Source organism: Dictyostelium purpureum (assembly GCF_000190715.1).
Source record: "Dictyostelium purpureum unplaced genomic scaffold DICPUscaffold_1, whole genome shotgun sequence".
NCBI lineage: Eukaryota > Evosea > Eumycetozoa > Dictyosteliales > Dictyosteliaceae > Dictyostelium > Dictyostelium purpureum.
Window position 1 is genome coordinate 195,275 of NW_003519338.1, and position 19,736 is coordinate 215,010.

Genomic DNA, 19,736 nt, shown 5'->3' on the forward strand with positions numbered 1-19,736 from the left:
ATTATTTTCAGTGAGAAACAAGTAAGCTAATTTAGAATTCAGAGGGAATTCTTATGAAGATTAAAGCAGATGATATTCCACAACTATCACTTGTAATCTTTTTACTTAGCTGTTTTACTTATCAAATCGATTTTAAATCAGTGGTAACACCAAGTGTTACTGAATTGAATTTATCAAACAATCACACCAAATACATTATCTTTTTTTAAAAAAATTATTACAATTATTTTTCTTTTTTGGTTGTTTGATTTTTTTATAATTTAAAATGGAAAAATAAAAACTTGAAAAAACGAAAAAATCATTTTAATTTCTCAATTTTTTTTCTTTTTTTAATTATTTTTTTTTATTTTTTTTTTTAGGATATTATAAAAAAAAATAACAAAAATAAATAATATGATACATTCAGATAATAATTATAATAATGATAGAAATGAAATATTATTTTTTTCAGTGTGGAGAAACCAATATCTATTAAGTGAAATACAAAGACATCACAGATTATATAATGAAAATAAAAAAATAGTAGTTAACAAGTCAATGGATCAACTTAGATATCATCCACATAGAAGATATGCCACTAGAATTGAAATTGAGGTCGATGAACCATTAAAACCATATGGTCAAGTAATACCCTATGGTACATCTGAATTACATTTCTTTGAAGGATATAATAAACAAATTAAAGCAGGCGATATTCCAACAACAGTCACTTCTTTAAAATTTTCTGAAAACTATACTCATCCTTTCGATATTAAATCAGTTGTTCCACCAAGTGCTACTAATTTAGAACTCGGTAGAAATCAAACAATCTCACCAAATACATTACCACCATCACTTAACCGATTAATATTGATGAAAAATCAAGATATTACCATGGGAACTTTTCCAAAATCATTAGAATACTTAGAACTAGAAAGCTTCAATAAAACGATTACGCCCGGTTCATTTGCTTCAATTGTAGATTTATACCTATTTTCCTTTAATCAAACTTTAAAAGTTGGTGACTTACCTAAAACATGTAAATATCTATATCTCGGCTCTTACGATCAACCCCTCCAACCAAATGTTCTTCCAGCTCATTTAAAAAGATTATTCCTAACAACCTTTAACCACCCACTATCATACGGTGTACTTCCAGAATCAATCACAAATCTAATCATGTACCAATTTGATCATCCATTATCCAACTCTCTATCAGGACTACATTCATTAGAAATACTCCATTTACCAAGATTTAATCAAGAGATATCGATTGAAACATTTCCACGCTCTATTAAAACAATTTTTTTGTCGGACTTTAATCAAGTTATAAAACCAAATGTACTTCCACCATTATTAACTAAACTCACTTTAGGTTCATATAATCACCCATTAGAACCACAAGTAATACCATCAAATATGCAATTTTTAGACTTAAGGTCATATAATTATAAACTTGGTAAACATTTACTTCCAAACACTTTACAAATTTTATATTTATTAAAATATTCAAATGAATTATTGGAAAACGATTTACCATCATCAATTACAGAACTTAATTTCGGTCACCAAGGTCCATCTAATATTCAAACCAACTCAATACCACCATCAGTTAAAATGTTAAGATTACCAAGACACTATGATCAACCTCTTCAAGTCGGCACTATTCCCAATTCAGTAGTAGAACTAGATTTCCCTCTTAACTATAATCACCCTCTTCAAGTTGGTATTATTCCTAGATCAGTTATAAATTTAACATTACCTGAACAATATAATCATCTTCTTCAAGTAGGTGTATTACCAGAATCTCTCACTAAGCTAACCTTTAGAATGGGATTTGATCAACTTCTAGACCCAGCTACTATTCCACAATCTGTTACCCAAATACAATTACCCTCACAATATAATCACCCTATACCAGACTCTTTATTAAACATAATAAATAGATACGAATAATTATAATTGGAAATAAAATGAAAATGAAAATAATAAACATTTCTTTTACAACTCTAACTCTAACAAATAATTAAAATAAATTATTTTATTAAAATATAAATTTTGTAAAAATAATTTTTTTGGTGGATTTTTTTGGATATTTTTTTAAATTTTGAAAAATATATTTTTTTAAATTAATAAATATTTTTATTTTTATTTTTTTTTTAAATAACAATGGATGAGCTTCTATCATCTCTAATTAAGTTTCGCGTAAATGAAGAGTTAAAAAACAGTAGTAATATTAGTGATAGGTAAGCACAATACTATACAATACAATGAATATAAATAATAGATTATTAAAAGCAATTGGTGTTTTCTTTTTAACAATTTATTATAGATTATTATATATAGTTTGGAATAATATATTTTTAAGAAATAAAATTCATAAACATATTTTATTTTTTATTTCAAATAGTGTTGTAGATCTTGATATATCCCGTTATCGCCTGTTTAAATATAAATCATATATAACAACACTTAAGTGGTGTGGTGATCCACTACCTGATAAAAATGATTTCCCACCATTTTTGACACATTTATATTTGTACCGTTTTTCTAATATATTAACTCTATCAACTTTACCAAATACAATTACTACACTCACATTGGGTCGTGATTTTAACCAAGAAATTCCACCCTACACATTACCAAATAGTCTCACAACACTCATATTCGGTTATAGATTTAACCAGGTAGTTCTACCAGGCACACTACCAAATAGTCTCACAACACTCACATTCGGTTATCATTTTAACCAAACAGTTCCACCTGGTACATTACCAAATAATCTCAAAACACTCAATTTCGGTATTTTTTTTAACCAAGTAGTTCAACCAGACTCATTACCAAATAGTCTCACAACACTCACATTCGCTCATTGTTTTAACCAAGTAGTTTCACTCGGCGCATTACCAAATAGTCTCACAACACTCACATTCGGTTATAGTTTCAACCAAGTAATTCCACCCGGCGCATTACCAAATAATCTCACAACACTCAAATTCGGATATGATTTTAACCAAGCAATTCTACCTGACACATTACCAAACAGTCTCACAACACTCACTTTTAGTTATGGTTTTAATCAAGAAATTCTACCCGGCTCATTACCAAATAATCTCACAACACTCACATTGGGTCCCACATTTAAACAAGTATTTCTACCCGAAACATTACCAAATAGTGATATCAACAAAGTAACATATAAATTTTTACCTTCACTCCACTAACAAAGTACAATTGAAATTACTTAAATAAACTATAGTTAAGATCATCAAAAAACAAATTGAGCTAGCCCAATTTAAAAAACAATTAAAAAAAATTGGTTTTAGGATAATTTATATTATTTTTATTTTTAATAATTTTTTTAAAGGGTCTATATAAATAAAAAATAATCTGTAACTTCATATTTAATTTATACCATTCGTTTGGGTGCATACAATTTGAAATAGATTTGATATTGTTGATTCAGCATTTTCAATTAAACAGGTTTTTTTAAAATTTTTATTCTTGATAAAGATAATAAATCTTCTGGAATTAGATGTTGATATGATCCCTTTAATTCTATTTGGGTAATTGATTGTGGAATGGTATTTGGATCTATAGGTTGATTAAAAGCGGAACCAAACTTTAGTCTAGTCAGAGATTTTGGTAATATACCCACTTGAAGAGGATGATTATAGTTATTAGGTAAAGCTAAATCTATAACCGAATTGGGTATTAAACCAACTAGAAGAGGGTGATCATTATAAAAAGGTAAAGTTAAAACTTCTACTGAATTGGGTATAATACCCATTTGAAGGGATTTTTTGTAATTAGATGGTAGAGTTAAGACTTTAACAGATGGAGGTATTGAGTTAAGATGGAAATTACTTGGACCTAAGATACCTAGATCAAGTTGTGTAATTGATGTTGGTAAATCATTTTCTGTTAAATCTTTTGTGTAACCTGATAATAATAAAGACTGTAAACAATTTGGGAATAAGTGTTTACCAAGGTTACAATTATATGATCTTAATTCTATAAACTTTACATTTGGTGGTATTACTTGGGGTTCTAAGGGATGATTATAACGGGATAGATTTAGAGAATTTATCGATGATGGGAGTGTATTTGGCTTTAAAACTTGATTGAAAGATAATATTTTCAAAGTTTTGATAGAGTTTGGTAATTCTCCAATCGATATGATTTGATTAAAATAAAACATTGATAATTTTTTCAAAGAATGTAGCAATTTTAAGGAGTTTGATAATGGTTGATCAAATGAATACAGCGTTAGGTTAGTGATTGACTCTGGAAGTATTTTGGGTGATATTGGGTGATTATACATTGTTAAATTTAACTTTTTTAAATGAGGTGGAAGAATGTTTGATTGGAGTGGATGATTAAACGAGAAAAGATTTAAAACTTCACATGTTGTCGGTAAGTCACCAGCTTTTAAAGGTTGATCAAAAGATTGCAAATCTAGTTGTACAATTGAACTAAATGAACCAGGTACAATATTCTTATTGAAATGAAAAAGTTCTAAATAGCTTAATGATTTAGGAAATGCACCAATATTGATTTCTTGGTTTAGATCATCCATTTTTAACCTTGAAAGAGATGGCGGTAATATGTTTGGTAAAATTGGTTGGTCATAAGTTGAATAATATAAATTGGTAACACTTGATGGTATTGCTGATTTAATATCCATATGTTGATCATATTCTGAATGAAGGTATAAACTGGTCACTGTTGTTGGAATATCACCTTCTTTAATATGCATATTAAATTTGTATGTAAAGTTTAACTCTGTTGTACCATAAGGTATAACTTGGCCATGTGGTTCTAATGGTTCATTAATTCGAATTATAACCTTTGTTGCATATCTTCTATTTGGATGATATCTTAGTTGATCCATTGACTCGTTAACTACTATTTCTTTATTTTCATTATATAACCTGTGATGTCTTTGTATTTCGCTTAATAAATACTTGTTTCTCCAAATTGAAAAAAATAATATTTCATTTTTATTATTATTATAATAATCTAAACTATGGTGCATAATTTGGATTATTTAAAAAAATTGTTATTGAAAACATGATCAAAATAATTTTATTTAATATTATGGAAAACAGTTTTTTTAGAAAATCAAATAATTTTAAAAAAAATAAAAAAAATTAAAAAAAATTAAAAAAAAAAAATTGGGATGCGGGTGGTTATTTAAATAATTATTTATTGTTTTGATGATTATTACTCTTCGTCATCAGCGTATGAGATTTTGGCCTTTCTTTTCAAAACAAATTTGATAAAATTTTTTTCGGGGGTAAATTGAATATCATCATATGGACCATCAATTAAAAAATAATCTTTTTTTGTTTTGAGATTTCTGTCGCTGGGGCAAATCCAAGTATCGAGTTCCATCTCGTTGGTGCTAATATCAGAATATCGAAGATCATATTTCATTCTAAAGAATGGAAACTTGGGACGTTATAAATTGAAGAATATACTCTTTTGTTATAAAACTTCCTTTTGACATGTGAAAAAATAGCTCTATTGGATTTAACTCTGGTGAATATGTTGGAATGTAGGCAAGGGTACAGCCATGTTTTAAACATTTTGATAAGAATGGGAATAGCTTCAACACCTCCATGGATTATCCAAAATGAGAATGGAACCTGGTGGAAAAAACCATTTTGAAGAGACTCGCCAAGAAAGTGAATAAAATATTCAGTACTATTGGTCTCTTTTCAAAGTTTATAAGATAATTTGCCAAAATAACCGATTGTAAACAACCCATTATATAGGATTCAGATAAATTTTCTTTAACGGAAACTATTCTTTCCTTTTTTGACTCAAGCGCACGTCTTCTACGTAAATCTTTTGAGCAAAAAGAACATTCATCAGTGAAAAAAATTAGCTTCCAATCGACGGTATAGGCGAAAACGATAAAATCATGATACCTAAGGAAACTTTCATTCGTAAACTTGTTTATCTATTTTTGTAATTAGTAAATATTTTTTCATGATTAAATAATGCAATTATAACTTACATTTTTATAAATTGGTTTTCGAAAACTATATCCAAGCAAATTGAATATATCAGTCACTCGACATGTGGTTATTGGGTGGTTGAATATTTCCATTTCATTAATTTTTTGGGCCAATTCAACTCTATTGATAAGTGGATCTTGTTTGATTAATTCTGCCACAATCAATTTAAGTATAAAAGTTTGAAATTCATCAAATCTAACCAGTTTATCTCTTTTACCTCCTGCTATTGTGGTTACTTTCGCATTTTATTCCTTTGATATTGCAAACACTCTCTTGATAAATTAAAATTTTTCATTGCTTCGCTTAATTTACCACCATTTTCGATAGATTGAAGTACTGCACACAACCTTCTTTGATAATTTTCCTCCAAAAATATTATGGATTTAGCCGCCGGTAGTCAAGACAAGGCCATTGATAATATTACTTCTTTATTTGAGGAATATAGAAAAAAAAATTCAGAGGCAGATACCTTTTTGGAAAATGCCTAAATTTGATGCTGTGTCTTTGGAATATTATTGGTCGGTTATCTGAAGAAAGAAAAAAAGGAATCGAAATGACGAGGCTGCAATAGTTGCTTCCTACATAAAAATTTTTTGTAGAAAAATTAAAAATGTGTCATTTTCGATTCCTTTTTATTGTGAAACTAAAATTAATGTGAACACAAATTTTTCAAAAAAAATATAAAAAAAAAAATTAAAAAAAAAAAATTTAAAAAAAAAAAAAAAAATATATTATGCGGTGGAGCGTTCGGTTTTGCTAATTTTTTTTTCGGTGCCATTTAAAAATTTTGACAAAAAAAAAAAAATAAAAAAATTTTAATATGGGAAATAAAAAATTAACATTTCAAAAAAAAAAATTTTTTTATTAATTTTTAAAAATGGCATGTTTTGAAAACTTTTTTTTTAAAAATTAATCATTTTAAAGTAATTTCAACAACTTATCGTGGAAATTTAGAACATTTGAACAAAATCATCCTCATACTCAGTGTATTAGCTGATTTACAAGAAACATATTCTGATGGTTTTGACTATCAATTTGACAAAAAAAAACTTTCGGAAATAAAAGAAAAAAGAACACTGTTGGTTGTTAAATAAATTTTATGAAAAAACGAAAAGGCATTTTTTTTTGAAATTTTTATATGGGAAATGATTATTTTTTTCATATTATTTTTATTTTTTTTTTTTTCTGCATGTTTTCAACCATCTACACAATAAAAAAATTAAAAAAATAAAAAATTTTATTTGAATATTCACAAACCATTTTTTTTTTAATTTTATTTTATAAAAAACCCATATATTTTTTTTTTCTTTTTTTATATTTATTCCATTTTTCATTTTAATTAACTTAATTTTTAATTTTTTTACATCTAAAATTTCTTCCATTATCGTGAATATGCATAATATAGATAATAACGATAAATATATAAATAGTAATAATACAAAAATAAAAAAAAAAAATTGCAATAATGCAGATTTAGAAATTAATAATAATAATGAAAGCAATAACAATAATTATAATAATAAGTTATTTTTTTCAATATGGAGAAACAAATATCTATTAAGTGAAATACAAAGACATCACAGGTTATATAATGAAAATAAAGAACTAGTAGTTAACGAGTCAATGGATCAACTAAGATATCATCCGAATAGAAGATATTTAACAGAAATTAGAATTTATGTCGACGAACCATTAGAACCACACGGTCAACTTATTCCCTATGGTACACAAAAATTAGATTTTGAATTTGAATTTAATAAACCAATTCAAACAGGTGACATACCATCAACAGTCACTAGTTTGAACTTGGGCGACCAATATACTCATCCAATCGATATTAAAACAGTTATTCCACCAAGTGTTACAAAACTAGGGTACAGCAATTATAATGAAACACTCCAACCAAATATGCTACCACCATCTCTTACCAGTTTGAATATGATGTGTTTAAATCAAGAGATTAGTATTGGCTCTTTTCCCAACTCATTAAGAGATATACATTTATATAGCTTTAACCAAAGTATTATTCCAGGTTCATTTGGTTCAGTTGTAAATATAGATCTACACTCTTTTAACCATCCTTTAAAAGCTGGTGATTTACCTAAAACATGCGAAAAACTCAATCTTGGTCTATACAACCAACCAATTGCATCAAACATTCTATCACCACTAAAAAAATTAAAGACATTGGCTCTGAATTCTTTTAATCAAGACATTACTGCCGAAACATTACCCAACTCTATAGAAACTTTGATTCTACCCGATTTTAATCAAGTTTTAAAACCAAATATTCTTCCACCATCAATAACCGACCTCTGTTTATACGGATACGATCACCAACTAAAACCTCAAGTAATACCACCGAATGTTCAACAATTAAGACTGTTTTCCAATTTTAAAGCTTGGAAACCTTTCGGTAGTGATTATAACCAAGCAATTCTGCCTGGTTCATTACCAAATAGTCTCACAACACTCAAATTCGGTATTCATTTTAACCAAGTAGTTCTACCCGGCACATTACCAAATAATCTCACAACACTCACATTCGGTCATCGTTTTAACCAAGTAGTTCTACCCAACTCATTACCAAATAGTCTCACAACCCTCACATTCGGTTATAGTTTTAACCAAGTACTTCTGTCTGATTCATTACCAAATAGTCTCACAACGCTCACATTTGGTAATCATTTTAACCAAGTAGTTCTACCCGGCACATTACCAAATAGTCTCACAACGCTCACATTTGGTTATTATTTTAACCAAGTAGTTCTACTCGGCACATTACCAAATAATCTCACAACGCTCACATTCGGTCATCGTTTTAACCAAGTAGTTCTACCTGGCTCATTACCAAATAGTCTCACAACCCTCACATTCGGAGCTGATTTTAACCAAGTACTTCCATCCGACTTAAAAGACTATTTGGTAATTCAAAAAAAACTATAATAATTAACAAAATAAAATTTAAATTGTATTGAAAATATCATTCAAGTTTTAAACCCTAACGGTACCCGAGTTTGGTAACTATTCAATTTTGGTTTATAGATACTGAATAAAGTTCATTCTTTATAGTGATTATTTTTGTTAAATAAATTTTATGAAAAAATGAAAAGGTTTTTTATTTTTGTTGGTAAAAAATAAATTAAAAAAATAAAAAAAATTTGGAATGTTTGAATGTTTGCAAATCATTTTTTTTTATTTTTTTTTTTTATAAAAAACCCATATACTTTTTTTTTCTTTTTTTTAAATTTATACCATTTTTCATTTCAAAAATTAAAATATAAATGTTTACCCAACTAAAATTTCTTCCATTATTGTGAATATGCATAATATAGATAATAACGATAAATATATAAATAATAATAATACAAAAAAAAAAAAAAAAAATTGCAACAATATTAATAATAATAATGAAAGCAATAACAATAGTTATAATGATAAGTTATTTTTTTCAGTGTGGAGAAACAAATATCTATTAAGTGAAATACAAAGACATCACAGGTTATATAATGAAAATGAAATACTGTATATTAGCAAGTCAATAGACCAACTTAGATATCATCCACATAGAAGATATGCAACAAAAATTAGGATTGTGGTAGATGATGAGGCATTAGAACCACATGGTCAAGTTATACCCTATGGTACCACAGAATTAGAGTTCGTGAAAAATTCTAATATACTAATTAAAGCAGGTGATATTCCACCAACTGTGACCAGTTTGAGCTTTGGATGGTACTATATTAATCAAATCGATATTAAATCTGTCTTACCACCAGGCGTTACTAAATTGAAATATTGCAATCTTGATGAAATTCCCACTTCAGATACACTACCTCCATCTCTCACCAGTTTAGCTATAGCGACAAATCAAGAATTTAGTAATGGGACTTTTCCAAAATCATTAACTTGCTTAAAGTTGTATGGATTTAAAAATAGTATAACTCCAGGTTTATTCGATTCAATTGTAGATTTAAAACTTTCATCTTTTGACCAACCTTTAAAATCTGGTGATTTACCCAATACATGCAAAAAACTTAATCTCGGTTTATATAATCATCCTATTCAACCAAATATTCTTCCACCTCATTTAGAAACTTTAGAGTTAATCAAATATAGTCACCCAATACCACATGGTTCACTACCAGAATCAATCACCGAACTGTATATGTTCAGGTTTGATCAACCATTATCAAATATATTATCACCATTAAAATCATTAAAAACGCTAACACTAGATAGATTTAATCAAGAGATATCCATCGAAACATTCCCATCCTCCATTGAAACTATAAATTTGGGTAGTTTTAACCAAGTTTTGAAACCAAATGTACTTTTATCATCAATCACCAAACTCAATTTATCAAACTATTTCCATCCATTAGAGCCACAAATAATACCAGCAAATGTACAACACTTGGAAATTGGAGGATCTAGCTTTGGTAAGCATATATTCCCACACTCTTTAAAAACTTTATCATTAACAGGACCTCATGGTATTTTATCAGAAAATGATATACCAGCCTCAGTTACACATCTAGGATTCGGTCGTTCAAGAGTTACAAATTTTCAAGATATTTCAATTCCACCATCGATTAAAATACTTGAACTTCCACTCTATTATAACCAACCTCTTCAAGCTGGTTTTATTCCAGATTCAGTTGCAGATTTAACTTTTTCTTCATACTATAATCACCCTCTTCAAGAAGGCGTATTACCAGAATCAATCACTAGAATAACATTTGGATTTAGATATAATCAACCTCTAGATACAAATACTATTCCACAATCTGTTACACAAATAAGACTAAATGATACATATAAACACCCAATACCAGAGTCTTTATCTAGTAGAATTTCAAATATTAAATTTTGGAGATAGAAAAAATATTAAATATAACATATAGAATCAACATCACAACTTTAAAAAAAAACAATAAATCTAAACAATTTAATTCTTTATACAGGTGATGAAACAACTATTTAAAGATTCTTTTTTAAAATTAACTATATTTCCTTTATGAAAGTTATAAATAACCAATAAATTTTATAAAGAATTAATAGTGTTTATAAATAAAAAGGTTGATATTATCCCTATTTTTTTTATTTTTTTGTAATTTATTACTCCATTTTTTAAACTTTTTATATTTTAAACATTAATTAATATTTTTTTATTTTTTTAAATTTTTTTCAGTAAAATTTTTAATAATAATATGTAGTGATTGGTATATACTATTGGCTTGTAATTGTTGTATTGTAATTATATTTATACCTATTTGTTTATCTATCCAGTTCTTTAATTGAACAATAACTAAACTATCGAGACCATACTGGGTTAAATGGAATTCCAAGTTGATTTTTGACTCATCAATTGAAAGTAATTCTGATATCTTATTTATAATTTTAATTTTTAAATTTTCTTCGCTACTTCCACCTTCTAATATTATATGTGATTTTTTGACCATATTTGATAGATAGTCAAGTTTAGAATAATTATGATTTGGTTTTAGAGATATAATATTTTCAAAATTAAAATTACACAAACAATAGTTTGAATAGTTATTTTTATCTTGAATGAAGAGATCCAATGAGCTTAAAATTAGTTGTGGTGATATAATTATTAAATACGAACTATGAAACATTGTTTCTATTGCATCATTTCTCGAAACATAACCAGATGATGATATTGCTCCTAAATTTATTGATAGTGATGGTTGTCCAATTGATTTTCTGTATTTTGATAACGAGTCGATTGTATTGCAAGCACTAATGTAACAGCATTGTCTATCTGATCCTAAAATTGTAACAGCAGATGATGCCATTATAAATTGTTTTAGTTTCCATGAACGTTGAATTGATTCATTGTGTAAATTGATTGCACCAATTGTTTTTGGACCATGAGTGGTATTTAAACCATTTATATCAATATCTTTAACACTATTAATCTCATTTATAAATGCAAAGTGTATAACTGTATCGATGTTTGAAATGTTTGATTTTGATTCTAGATTGTTTAATACATTATGAACTTTATTGCTATCTTCGATATCGATTTGATTAAAGTGGAAATTAATTGTATTATCTTTTTGATGTTTAGTTTGATTGATTAATAGTTCTAATTCCCATTTTAATGGTGATTTTGATAAAATTATTATATTATCGATTGATTTGTTTGAGTATTTAACAAGCCATTTTACAATTTCTAATATAATACCTGTTTGACCTGTTACTAAAATGTTTTTACCGATATCTAATCTAGATATGTCATAGCTTTTCTTCATGATAATTGAATTACTTTGTTTCTGTTCACTATATACTCTTGATAATATATCTACATCATGATTTACAACGATTTTACCAATATGTTGTCTTTCATTAATATATTCTATTGCATCTTTAAATTGATCATTAGAAAATTCAATGATTGGAATTAGTTCTAATTTATTTGAAATAAACAATTTGACTACTTTTTTAAATAAATTTTTAAATAATGATCCCGAAAATTCAATAAGTTCCACATTATTATATCCATAGTTGTATTTAAAGTGATTGTTTGTCATATAATCATTTGGTGTTAAATGTGTAATTGAAAGATCTACAATTCTTCCAGAAATATTTAAACATTGGAAATTTGAATCCATAAATTCTGATGATAATGTGTTTAATATTAAATCTACACCTTGATGATCTTGGTCACATTGTAATTGTTTTAATTTGTTTTTAATTTGATGGACATAGTTTTTATTTCTTGATGAATAAATACCAGTAATAAATGATCCATATTTATTGATCAAGTATTCTTCTTTATCTTTTGAACCAACTGTTAAAAATATATAACCTTTGTGTTGTTTACACTTTAATAGCTCCAATGATGAAAGACCGACACCTCCTGCTGCTGAGTGAATTAAAATGGTTTGATCTGTTTGTAAATTACCAGTATTGTATATACTGTGTAATGATGTAACATAAACTGATGGAATAGAGGCTGCTTGTATATGTGAGATATTTGTTGGTTTGTAATAAACAAATCTGTAATCGATTATAATATGTGATCCACTAGTTTTGGAAGCGACCCCAAATACTTCATTTCCAATTTTTAATTTCTTTACTTCGTTACCGCAACGAGTAATGATACCACTAAAGTCATTTCCAATATTTGGCAATTGATTTAATACCTTTTCAACTTCTTCTTCTTTACCAAATTTTATATCAAAATTATTTGATACTTGACCAATATACATTAGATAGTCTTTATAATTGATACCGGTGGCTTTAACTTCGATTTCGATTTCATTTGGTTTTAATTCTTGTTTTTTAGTTTTTAATACATATTCTAAGTTTGGATCAAGTTGAATCATTAAATTATCTTTATTTGTTTCGAATGAGTTTGATGTAAATGTTTGTTTAATTTTTGTTTGTTTTTTATATCTTTCATAATATACTATGTTGTTTTTAATTGTGAATTCTCTTTGAATATTGGTTGTTGGATTTATTAATATATCGAAAAGTGATAGTATATTTTCATTTTGAATTGAAATATTATCGAAATCTAATGAATATAGATCTAACTGTGGGAATTCTGCGAAATATCTTGCAGATCCATTGAGTGATGATGATAAATAGTTGTTTGTTGTTGAATTTAATAATATTAAAACATGTTTGAAAAAGTTTTCAATTTCATGTTGAAGTAACATTTGATTAATTTGAATAAATTCTAAAGTAGTTTCTTTAAAATTGTTGATATCCAATGGATCGATTGCTTTCATAAAAATTATTAATGTTTTACTTTGTCTTATGGAATCGATTGATTTAAAAACCCAGTTGTTAAGTTCATTAAAGTTATCGATTTGGATTATTTTTGAAATTAATAGTTGATTTGATTTGAATGATTGGTGAATTTGTGTTCCAAATCTACTCTTTCCAAATAATACAATATTATCATGTAATGTAAATTGTTTCATTGATTCAATATTTGATAATACCATTTCTTTTATATTTGGTTTTCTTGTTTGAATTAAAAATGATGCTTTATCATTTCCAGATATTGTTGTATCTTTATAATTGCATTCGTTTAGTAATTTGAACCAACTTTCTTGTTTCATACAGCTTCTATCTATTCTAAGGTCGATATCTTCTGGTGATGGCCACCATTGTGGGAATACACCGAATATTGAATCAAGATATAATGACCTGTATGGTGGTTCGATAAAAACAATTTGACCATTTGGTGTTAAAATATTATGAATTTCATTTAAACTGAATCTAAGCTGTTTTACGACATGTAATACATTTGACATAATAATCATATCGTAATAAGATGCTTTTAAATCTTGCTCTTTTAATGATTTGTCTAAATCCAGAGTACGATAGATTATATTTACATCTTTGATGTTTGAAAGCTTTTCTTTAATGTCAATAAAAAATGATGCTGAAATATCACTCCATGTGTATTCTATATCGATACTTGATGCTGGATTATCATTTAATAGTTTGTTGATTTTATTTAATACCAAAATTGATAATGAACCGACCCCACCTCCAAATTCTAAGATTCTGAATACTATTGGTTCATTAATAATTGGTTTAATTGATTCTGAAACAATATCACCTAATAAATTGTTTATTGGAATAAGAAATTTTGATTTGTGATAAAAGTGATCCATTAATCCATCTTCAAATAATGATTGAGGGGCGTCAATGTTTGGATCATCATCTTCTAATGGGAATATTAGTTTTGCAGTAACTGATGTTGTTTTTTCTAAAAACTTGATATTTTTATCACCATCATCATCATTGTATTCATTTAATTGTTTATTGATACCTAAACTATTATATTGTTTTAAAATTTCGAAAATAAAGAAAAAATAATTTTCATTTACCCCATTTTTATGGTAGAGTTGTTTGAATTGATCATAATCCATTGTTGATAATGTTTCCCTGTTGATAGATGGACGTCTTTGATTAATACGATAGTAAAATAAGGATAATAAACGTTCTTTTGATTCATTTTGTAAATAATGTTCATCTACCCTCAATTCTTCTAATTGACACAAGTGTTTGAATGATTGTGGTTTATTAATGATAGAGTCTTTTGATTGTTGAATTGGTAGATAGATTTCATTGGATGGTGGTGGAATAATAGTGGTATTGTCAATGATTGGTATAAGGGATGTACAAATAACATTTGTGATTTCAATTAATAATGTTCCATCATTTAACATTATTTTAATGGTTCCATAGTATGAGTTTAAATTGATTCTTGATTTCATTTCACAATATACATATATTTCAGAATGTTGCTGATTGTTTAGTGATGGTATGTTTGAAGAGTAGTATTTAAATCCTTCCATTTTTTCTAATACAATTTGGCTTTGATGTTTGATAAAACTTAACATTCCATGTAAACATGTATCAAGTATTGCAGTATTAAAGAATGATTTCATTGTATCGTTATTGAGTAAATGATTAAATTCATTTTGATTTTGAATTTCATTTAATGATACAATCGATAGAGAACAGTTATCACCAATATAGCATTCTTTGACACCTTGGAATAAACCTTTGTATATTAATCCAGTTTGGTTTTTTATTGAATCGTAAACCTCTGATTTTGATAGTTTGGTAAAGTTGCAACTATTTCTTATTTCATCAATATTGACTCGGTCTATTTCGTTACCATGTTTGAATAAACTAAAGTTACCATTGGAACACAATACCCATTGATTTGTAGTGGTATCTTTAAAGTGTGATTTGACATTGTATTCATTTTTTGAAAGAGTATTAATTGTTGTTTGTAGACATTGATTAACATCATCTTGTAAAACTAATGGTGTTTTAAATTCGATTGAACTGATTGTGATATCTTGATTTGGATAGATTTGTAATAAATTCATGATATATCCACACCCGGGGAAGTAGAATTTGCCTTTTACTTGATGTCCTTTTAGCCATTGGAATGGTTGTTTTTTAGAATCAATATATGTTTGATATGATTTGGAAGGTGATTCATTTGTAACACCTAGATGTTGAATTGGTGGTCCTTCATTTATGGTCTTAACAAATGTTGAATTTTGTTTGAAATACATTTTATCATCCCATTGATATAATGGAAGTTTGTTTAATGCTTTCTGAATAAAATTGTTTTGGTTTTGATTTAACTGTGATTTAAAATTGATATTAAATGAGTGGTTTACATAAAGTGTTGAGATTGTGTTTAAGAATTCATTGTATCCATTTTTCTTTTTGTGGAGTGGTGAATGAATAGTTATTTTATCTCCATTTTTGAAGTATGGTGATTGTGTTGATTTCATTTGATTTAAATAGAAAAATAGTGTTGGATGTGGTGAAACTTCGATAAATGTTACTTCATTACCATGGTTGTTTTCTTCAATATATTTGTATATGTTTGAAATGGTTTCAGTGAATCTAACAGGTTGTAAAACATTTTCAAATACATATTCTGAATTGAATGGTGTTTTTTCGTGAGTAAATAAGTTGGTTGTGACTGTTGAAAAAATTGGTGTTGTTGATTGTTTTGATTTAATGTTCATTGAACATAATTCATCTTTAATAACTAATTGACTTGATGTGTGGAGTGATGATAATGTTCCCAACATAACACAAAATATATTTTTTGATTTTAAATCATCTACAATTTCATTTAAAAGATGTTCTTTGCCCGATACTACAATTGACGATGGTGAGTTGTAGCAAGCAATATTGACTGTTGGGTATTTTGCCGAATAATTAGATATAAATTCTTCAGCACTAATGTTTACAGATAACATTCTACCAGTACCAGTTGTTTTCTTTTGAGCTATGGATCTATGGTATACTAAATAACATAAGGTTTCAAAGTCAATCATACCAGAGCAATATGATGCTGAAATTTCACCAAGAGAATGGCCAACGATTAAATCTGATTTGATACCCCAGTGTTTATATAGTTCAAATAATGATACTTGAATCATAATGTTTGATGGCTGTGCAATAGTATGAGCGTGTACTGATTCCATATCATTATCGTCGATTGATCTTAGTTTTTGTAAAACAGAGTACCCATAGTATTTGAATAGTTCACTATCGAATTTATCTACCCATTGTTTGAAAATTATTTCATTTTCATATAGTTCTATTGCCATTCGATTATATTGTGATCCTTGACCACAAAATACAAATACCGTAAATGGGTTATTAATTTTATTAACTGTTATATTTGAAAGTGCATTTGTATTGGATGATTTGATTTCATTCTTTGAATCTTTAAACTCTTCCCAATTATTTGCAATAATAACTGATCTTTGAATGAGTGATGGTGATTTATATCTAATTTGATTATTTACAAATTCATTAAAATCTAATGAGTTTGATTGATCCATAATAATTTTTTTATATTTGTCAAGTGATGTTGATGAATTGGATGAAAATGGTATTAAATACTTTTTGTTAGTATTATTTTCATTTTTAATAGCATCTTGATTGTAATCTGATAAAATAATACAACAATTTGATCCTTTTATTATTTATAAAATTAATAATTAATATATTTTTTTTTTTTTTTATATTTTTAAAAATACACATACCAGTTACACCAAAGTTACTAATAGCCATAACAGTATTTTTGTTATTGGTATTGAATGGTGTTGGTTCAGTTACAACTTTTAGACGCCACTCATCGAATTTGATAGCTGGGTTTGGTGATTTAAAGTTGATGTTTTGAACGAATGTTTGGTTTTTATACATTACACAACATTTTATTAATGCCATTACACCTGATGATGCTTCACCATGACCGATATTTGATTTAATGGAACCGACTAAAACTTTTTTGGTTGTATCTTTGAATACTCTAGAAATACCTTCTAGTTCTATTGGATCACCAGTTGGTGTTCCAGTACCATGACATTCGACATATTCAATATCTGATGCATTGATTTGACCATTGGTAGATTCGATTGCAGATTTAATATTTTCATATTGCGATGATTTTGATGGTGAATAAAAGTTTGATTTATCACAGTTACCATCTACATTTGAACTTGATCCGTTGATAACACAATAAATGTTATTACAATCTTTGACTGCTTGTTCGAAACTCTTCAATACAACAACACCAACACATTCTGAACGTACATATCCATCTGCATCCGATGAGAATGTGTGACACTTTCCAGTTGGACTTAACATTGATAAATGAGTTAAAGATTTTGATGTATTTGGGTCTAATATTAAAAATAAAAAATTAAATAATTAGTTAAATGAAATTTTCTATAAAATTATTTTAAAAATCTATAATACATACCAAGTATAAAACTAACACCACCTACAATAGATACATCAGATTGACCGTATTTGATAGTTTTGTAACCAAGATGAATTGCATTTAATGATGAACTACATGCAGTATCAAGTGTCATAGATTCTCCACGAAAATCAAAGCAGTATGATATTCTATTTGATAATGAATGAGGTGATCCTCCAAAAATATTTTTTTGGACTTCAAAGGGGGATTTATTGGTGGTATCGTATTCTGTGGTCGATGAACCAATAAATGTACTTGTATTTGAGCCTCTTAATGTGGATGGGTCAATACCGCTATCTTCCAATGCCTCCCATGTACACTTTAACAGTAATCTTTGTTGTGGATCGATTGTATTGACATGTTCATCACTTGGATTGATGCCAAAGAAAATTGGATCAAAAGACTTCCATTCATCGAGTGGAATAAGACCAGCATATTTGCAAACGATATCACCAGTGACACTATAGTTATCAGACCATCTTTCCGATGTTTCGACGACTCCATCGAAACCTTTTACCAAGCTATCCCATAGTTGATTTGTATTTGAAATCGATTTTGCTAAACTACCACTTGGTGCTCTAAAACCAATACCAATAACTGCAACATCACTATTTTGAAGAACATATTTTGATGACATTTTTAATAAATAAACAATTTTATTTATATTATAAATAAATAAATAATTTCAATTTTTTTAAAACAAAATAAAAAAAATAAAAAATAAAAATTGAATTTTTTAAATTTTTTTTAATATAATTTAATACATTTTAAACTGTTCTTAATAGATAAACCTTTCTAAAATGTTGGGGTAACAATTGGGGTATTAATAATTTGAAAATTTTTAAAATAAAAAAGACCAATTTATATTAACAAACCTGTATTTTTATCAAATTTTTAAATTAAAAATTACTATTTTTTTATTTACTTGAAAATTACTTTTTGATTTCTTTTTTTTTTTTTTTATCATATATATAATAAATGAGTCTATTAATTTTAAAAACATTACAATACCTCTTTTATTTGTAATAAACATTTACAATAATAGTGGTGGTTTTCCCACACCCCCCAAAAAAAAAAAATTTTATTTAAACTGCAAAAGTATATTGATCTATAGATAAAATAATCTATACAAAAAAATTTATATAAGGATCCTTTGTAATGATGTTGCTTCATTTTAAATTAAAAAATATAAAAAAAAATGTCACATTATTTTTTCCTTTTTTTTTTTTGCATATGTTTTTCTTCTTTTGATATATTAATAAAAAAATTTAAATAATAATTTTTTTTTTTTTTTTTTTTTTTTTATAAAATACAAGTAAGCACTGCCAAATGTTTTTGGGGTGTTCAATGAATTAATTTTTTTTTAATAAACGTTTATTAAAAAAAAACTCATTTAAAAAAAAACGGCACCAATTTAAAGTATAGCATAA

The 19,736-nt window shown here is 27.0% G+C and overlaps 3 protein-coding genes across 3 annotated transcripts; 2 read left to right on the top strand and 1 right to left on the bottom strand.

Annotated features, from left to right (window-relative positions):
• Positions 1–393: 393 nt before the first annotated feature.
• Positions 394–9,137, top strand: DICPUDRAFT_51976 (uncharacterized protein; the record flags this gene model as incomplete). The annotated part of the gene is made up of 4 exons (XM_003282839.1): positions 394–793; positions 962–1,160; positions 2,657–3,051; positions 8,440–9,137. 4 exons carry the CDS (start codon positions 394–396, stop codon positions 8,949–8,951), a joined length of 1,506 nt encoding a protein of 501 aa, XP_003282887.1. The 3' UTR covers positions 8,952–9,137.
• Positions 9,138–9,327: 190 nt separating this feature from the next.
• Positions 9,328–10,887, top strand: DICPUDRAFT_73911 (uncharacterized protein; the record flags this gene model as incomplete). The annotated part of the gene is made up of 1 exon (XM_003282840.1): positions 9,328–10,887. The coding sequence occupies one exon, from the start codon at positions 9,328–9,330 to the stop codon at positions 10,885–10,887; it is 1,560 nt and encodes a 519-aa protein (XP_003282888.1).
• A 69-nt stretch (positions 10,888–10,956) lies between these two features.
• Positions 10,957–18,943, bottom strand: DICPUDRAFT_146538 (uncharacterized protein; the record flags this gene model as incomplete). The annotated part of the gene is made up of 4 exons (XM_003282898.1): positions 10,957–10,997; positions 11,239–17,517; positions 17,588–18,226; positions 18,307–18,943. 4 exons carry the CDS (start codon positions 18,941–18,943, stop codon positions 10,957–10,959), a joined length of 7,596 nt encoding a protein of 2,531 aa, XP_003282946.1.
• Positions 18,944–19,736: the final 793 nt, after the last annotated feature.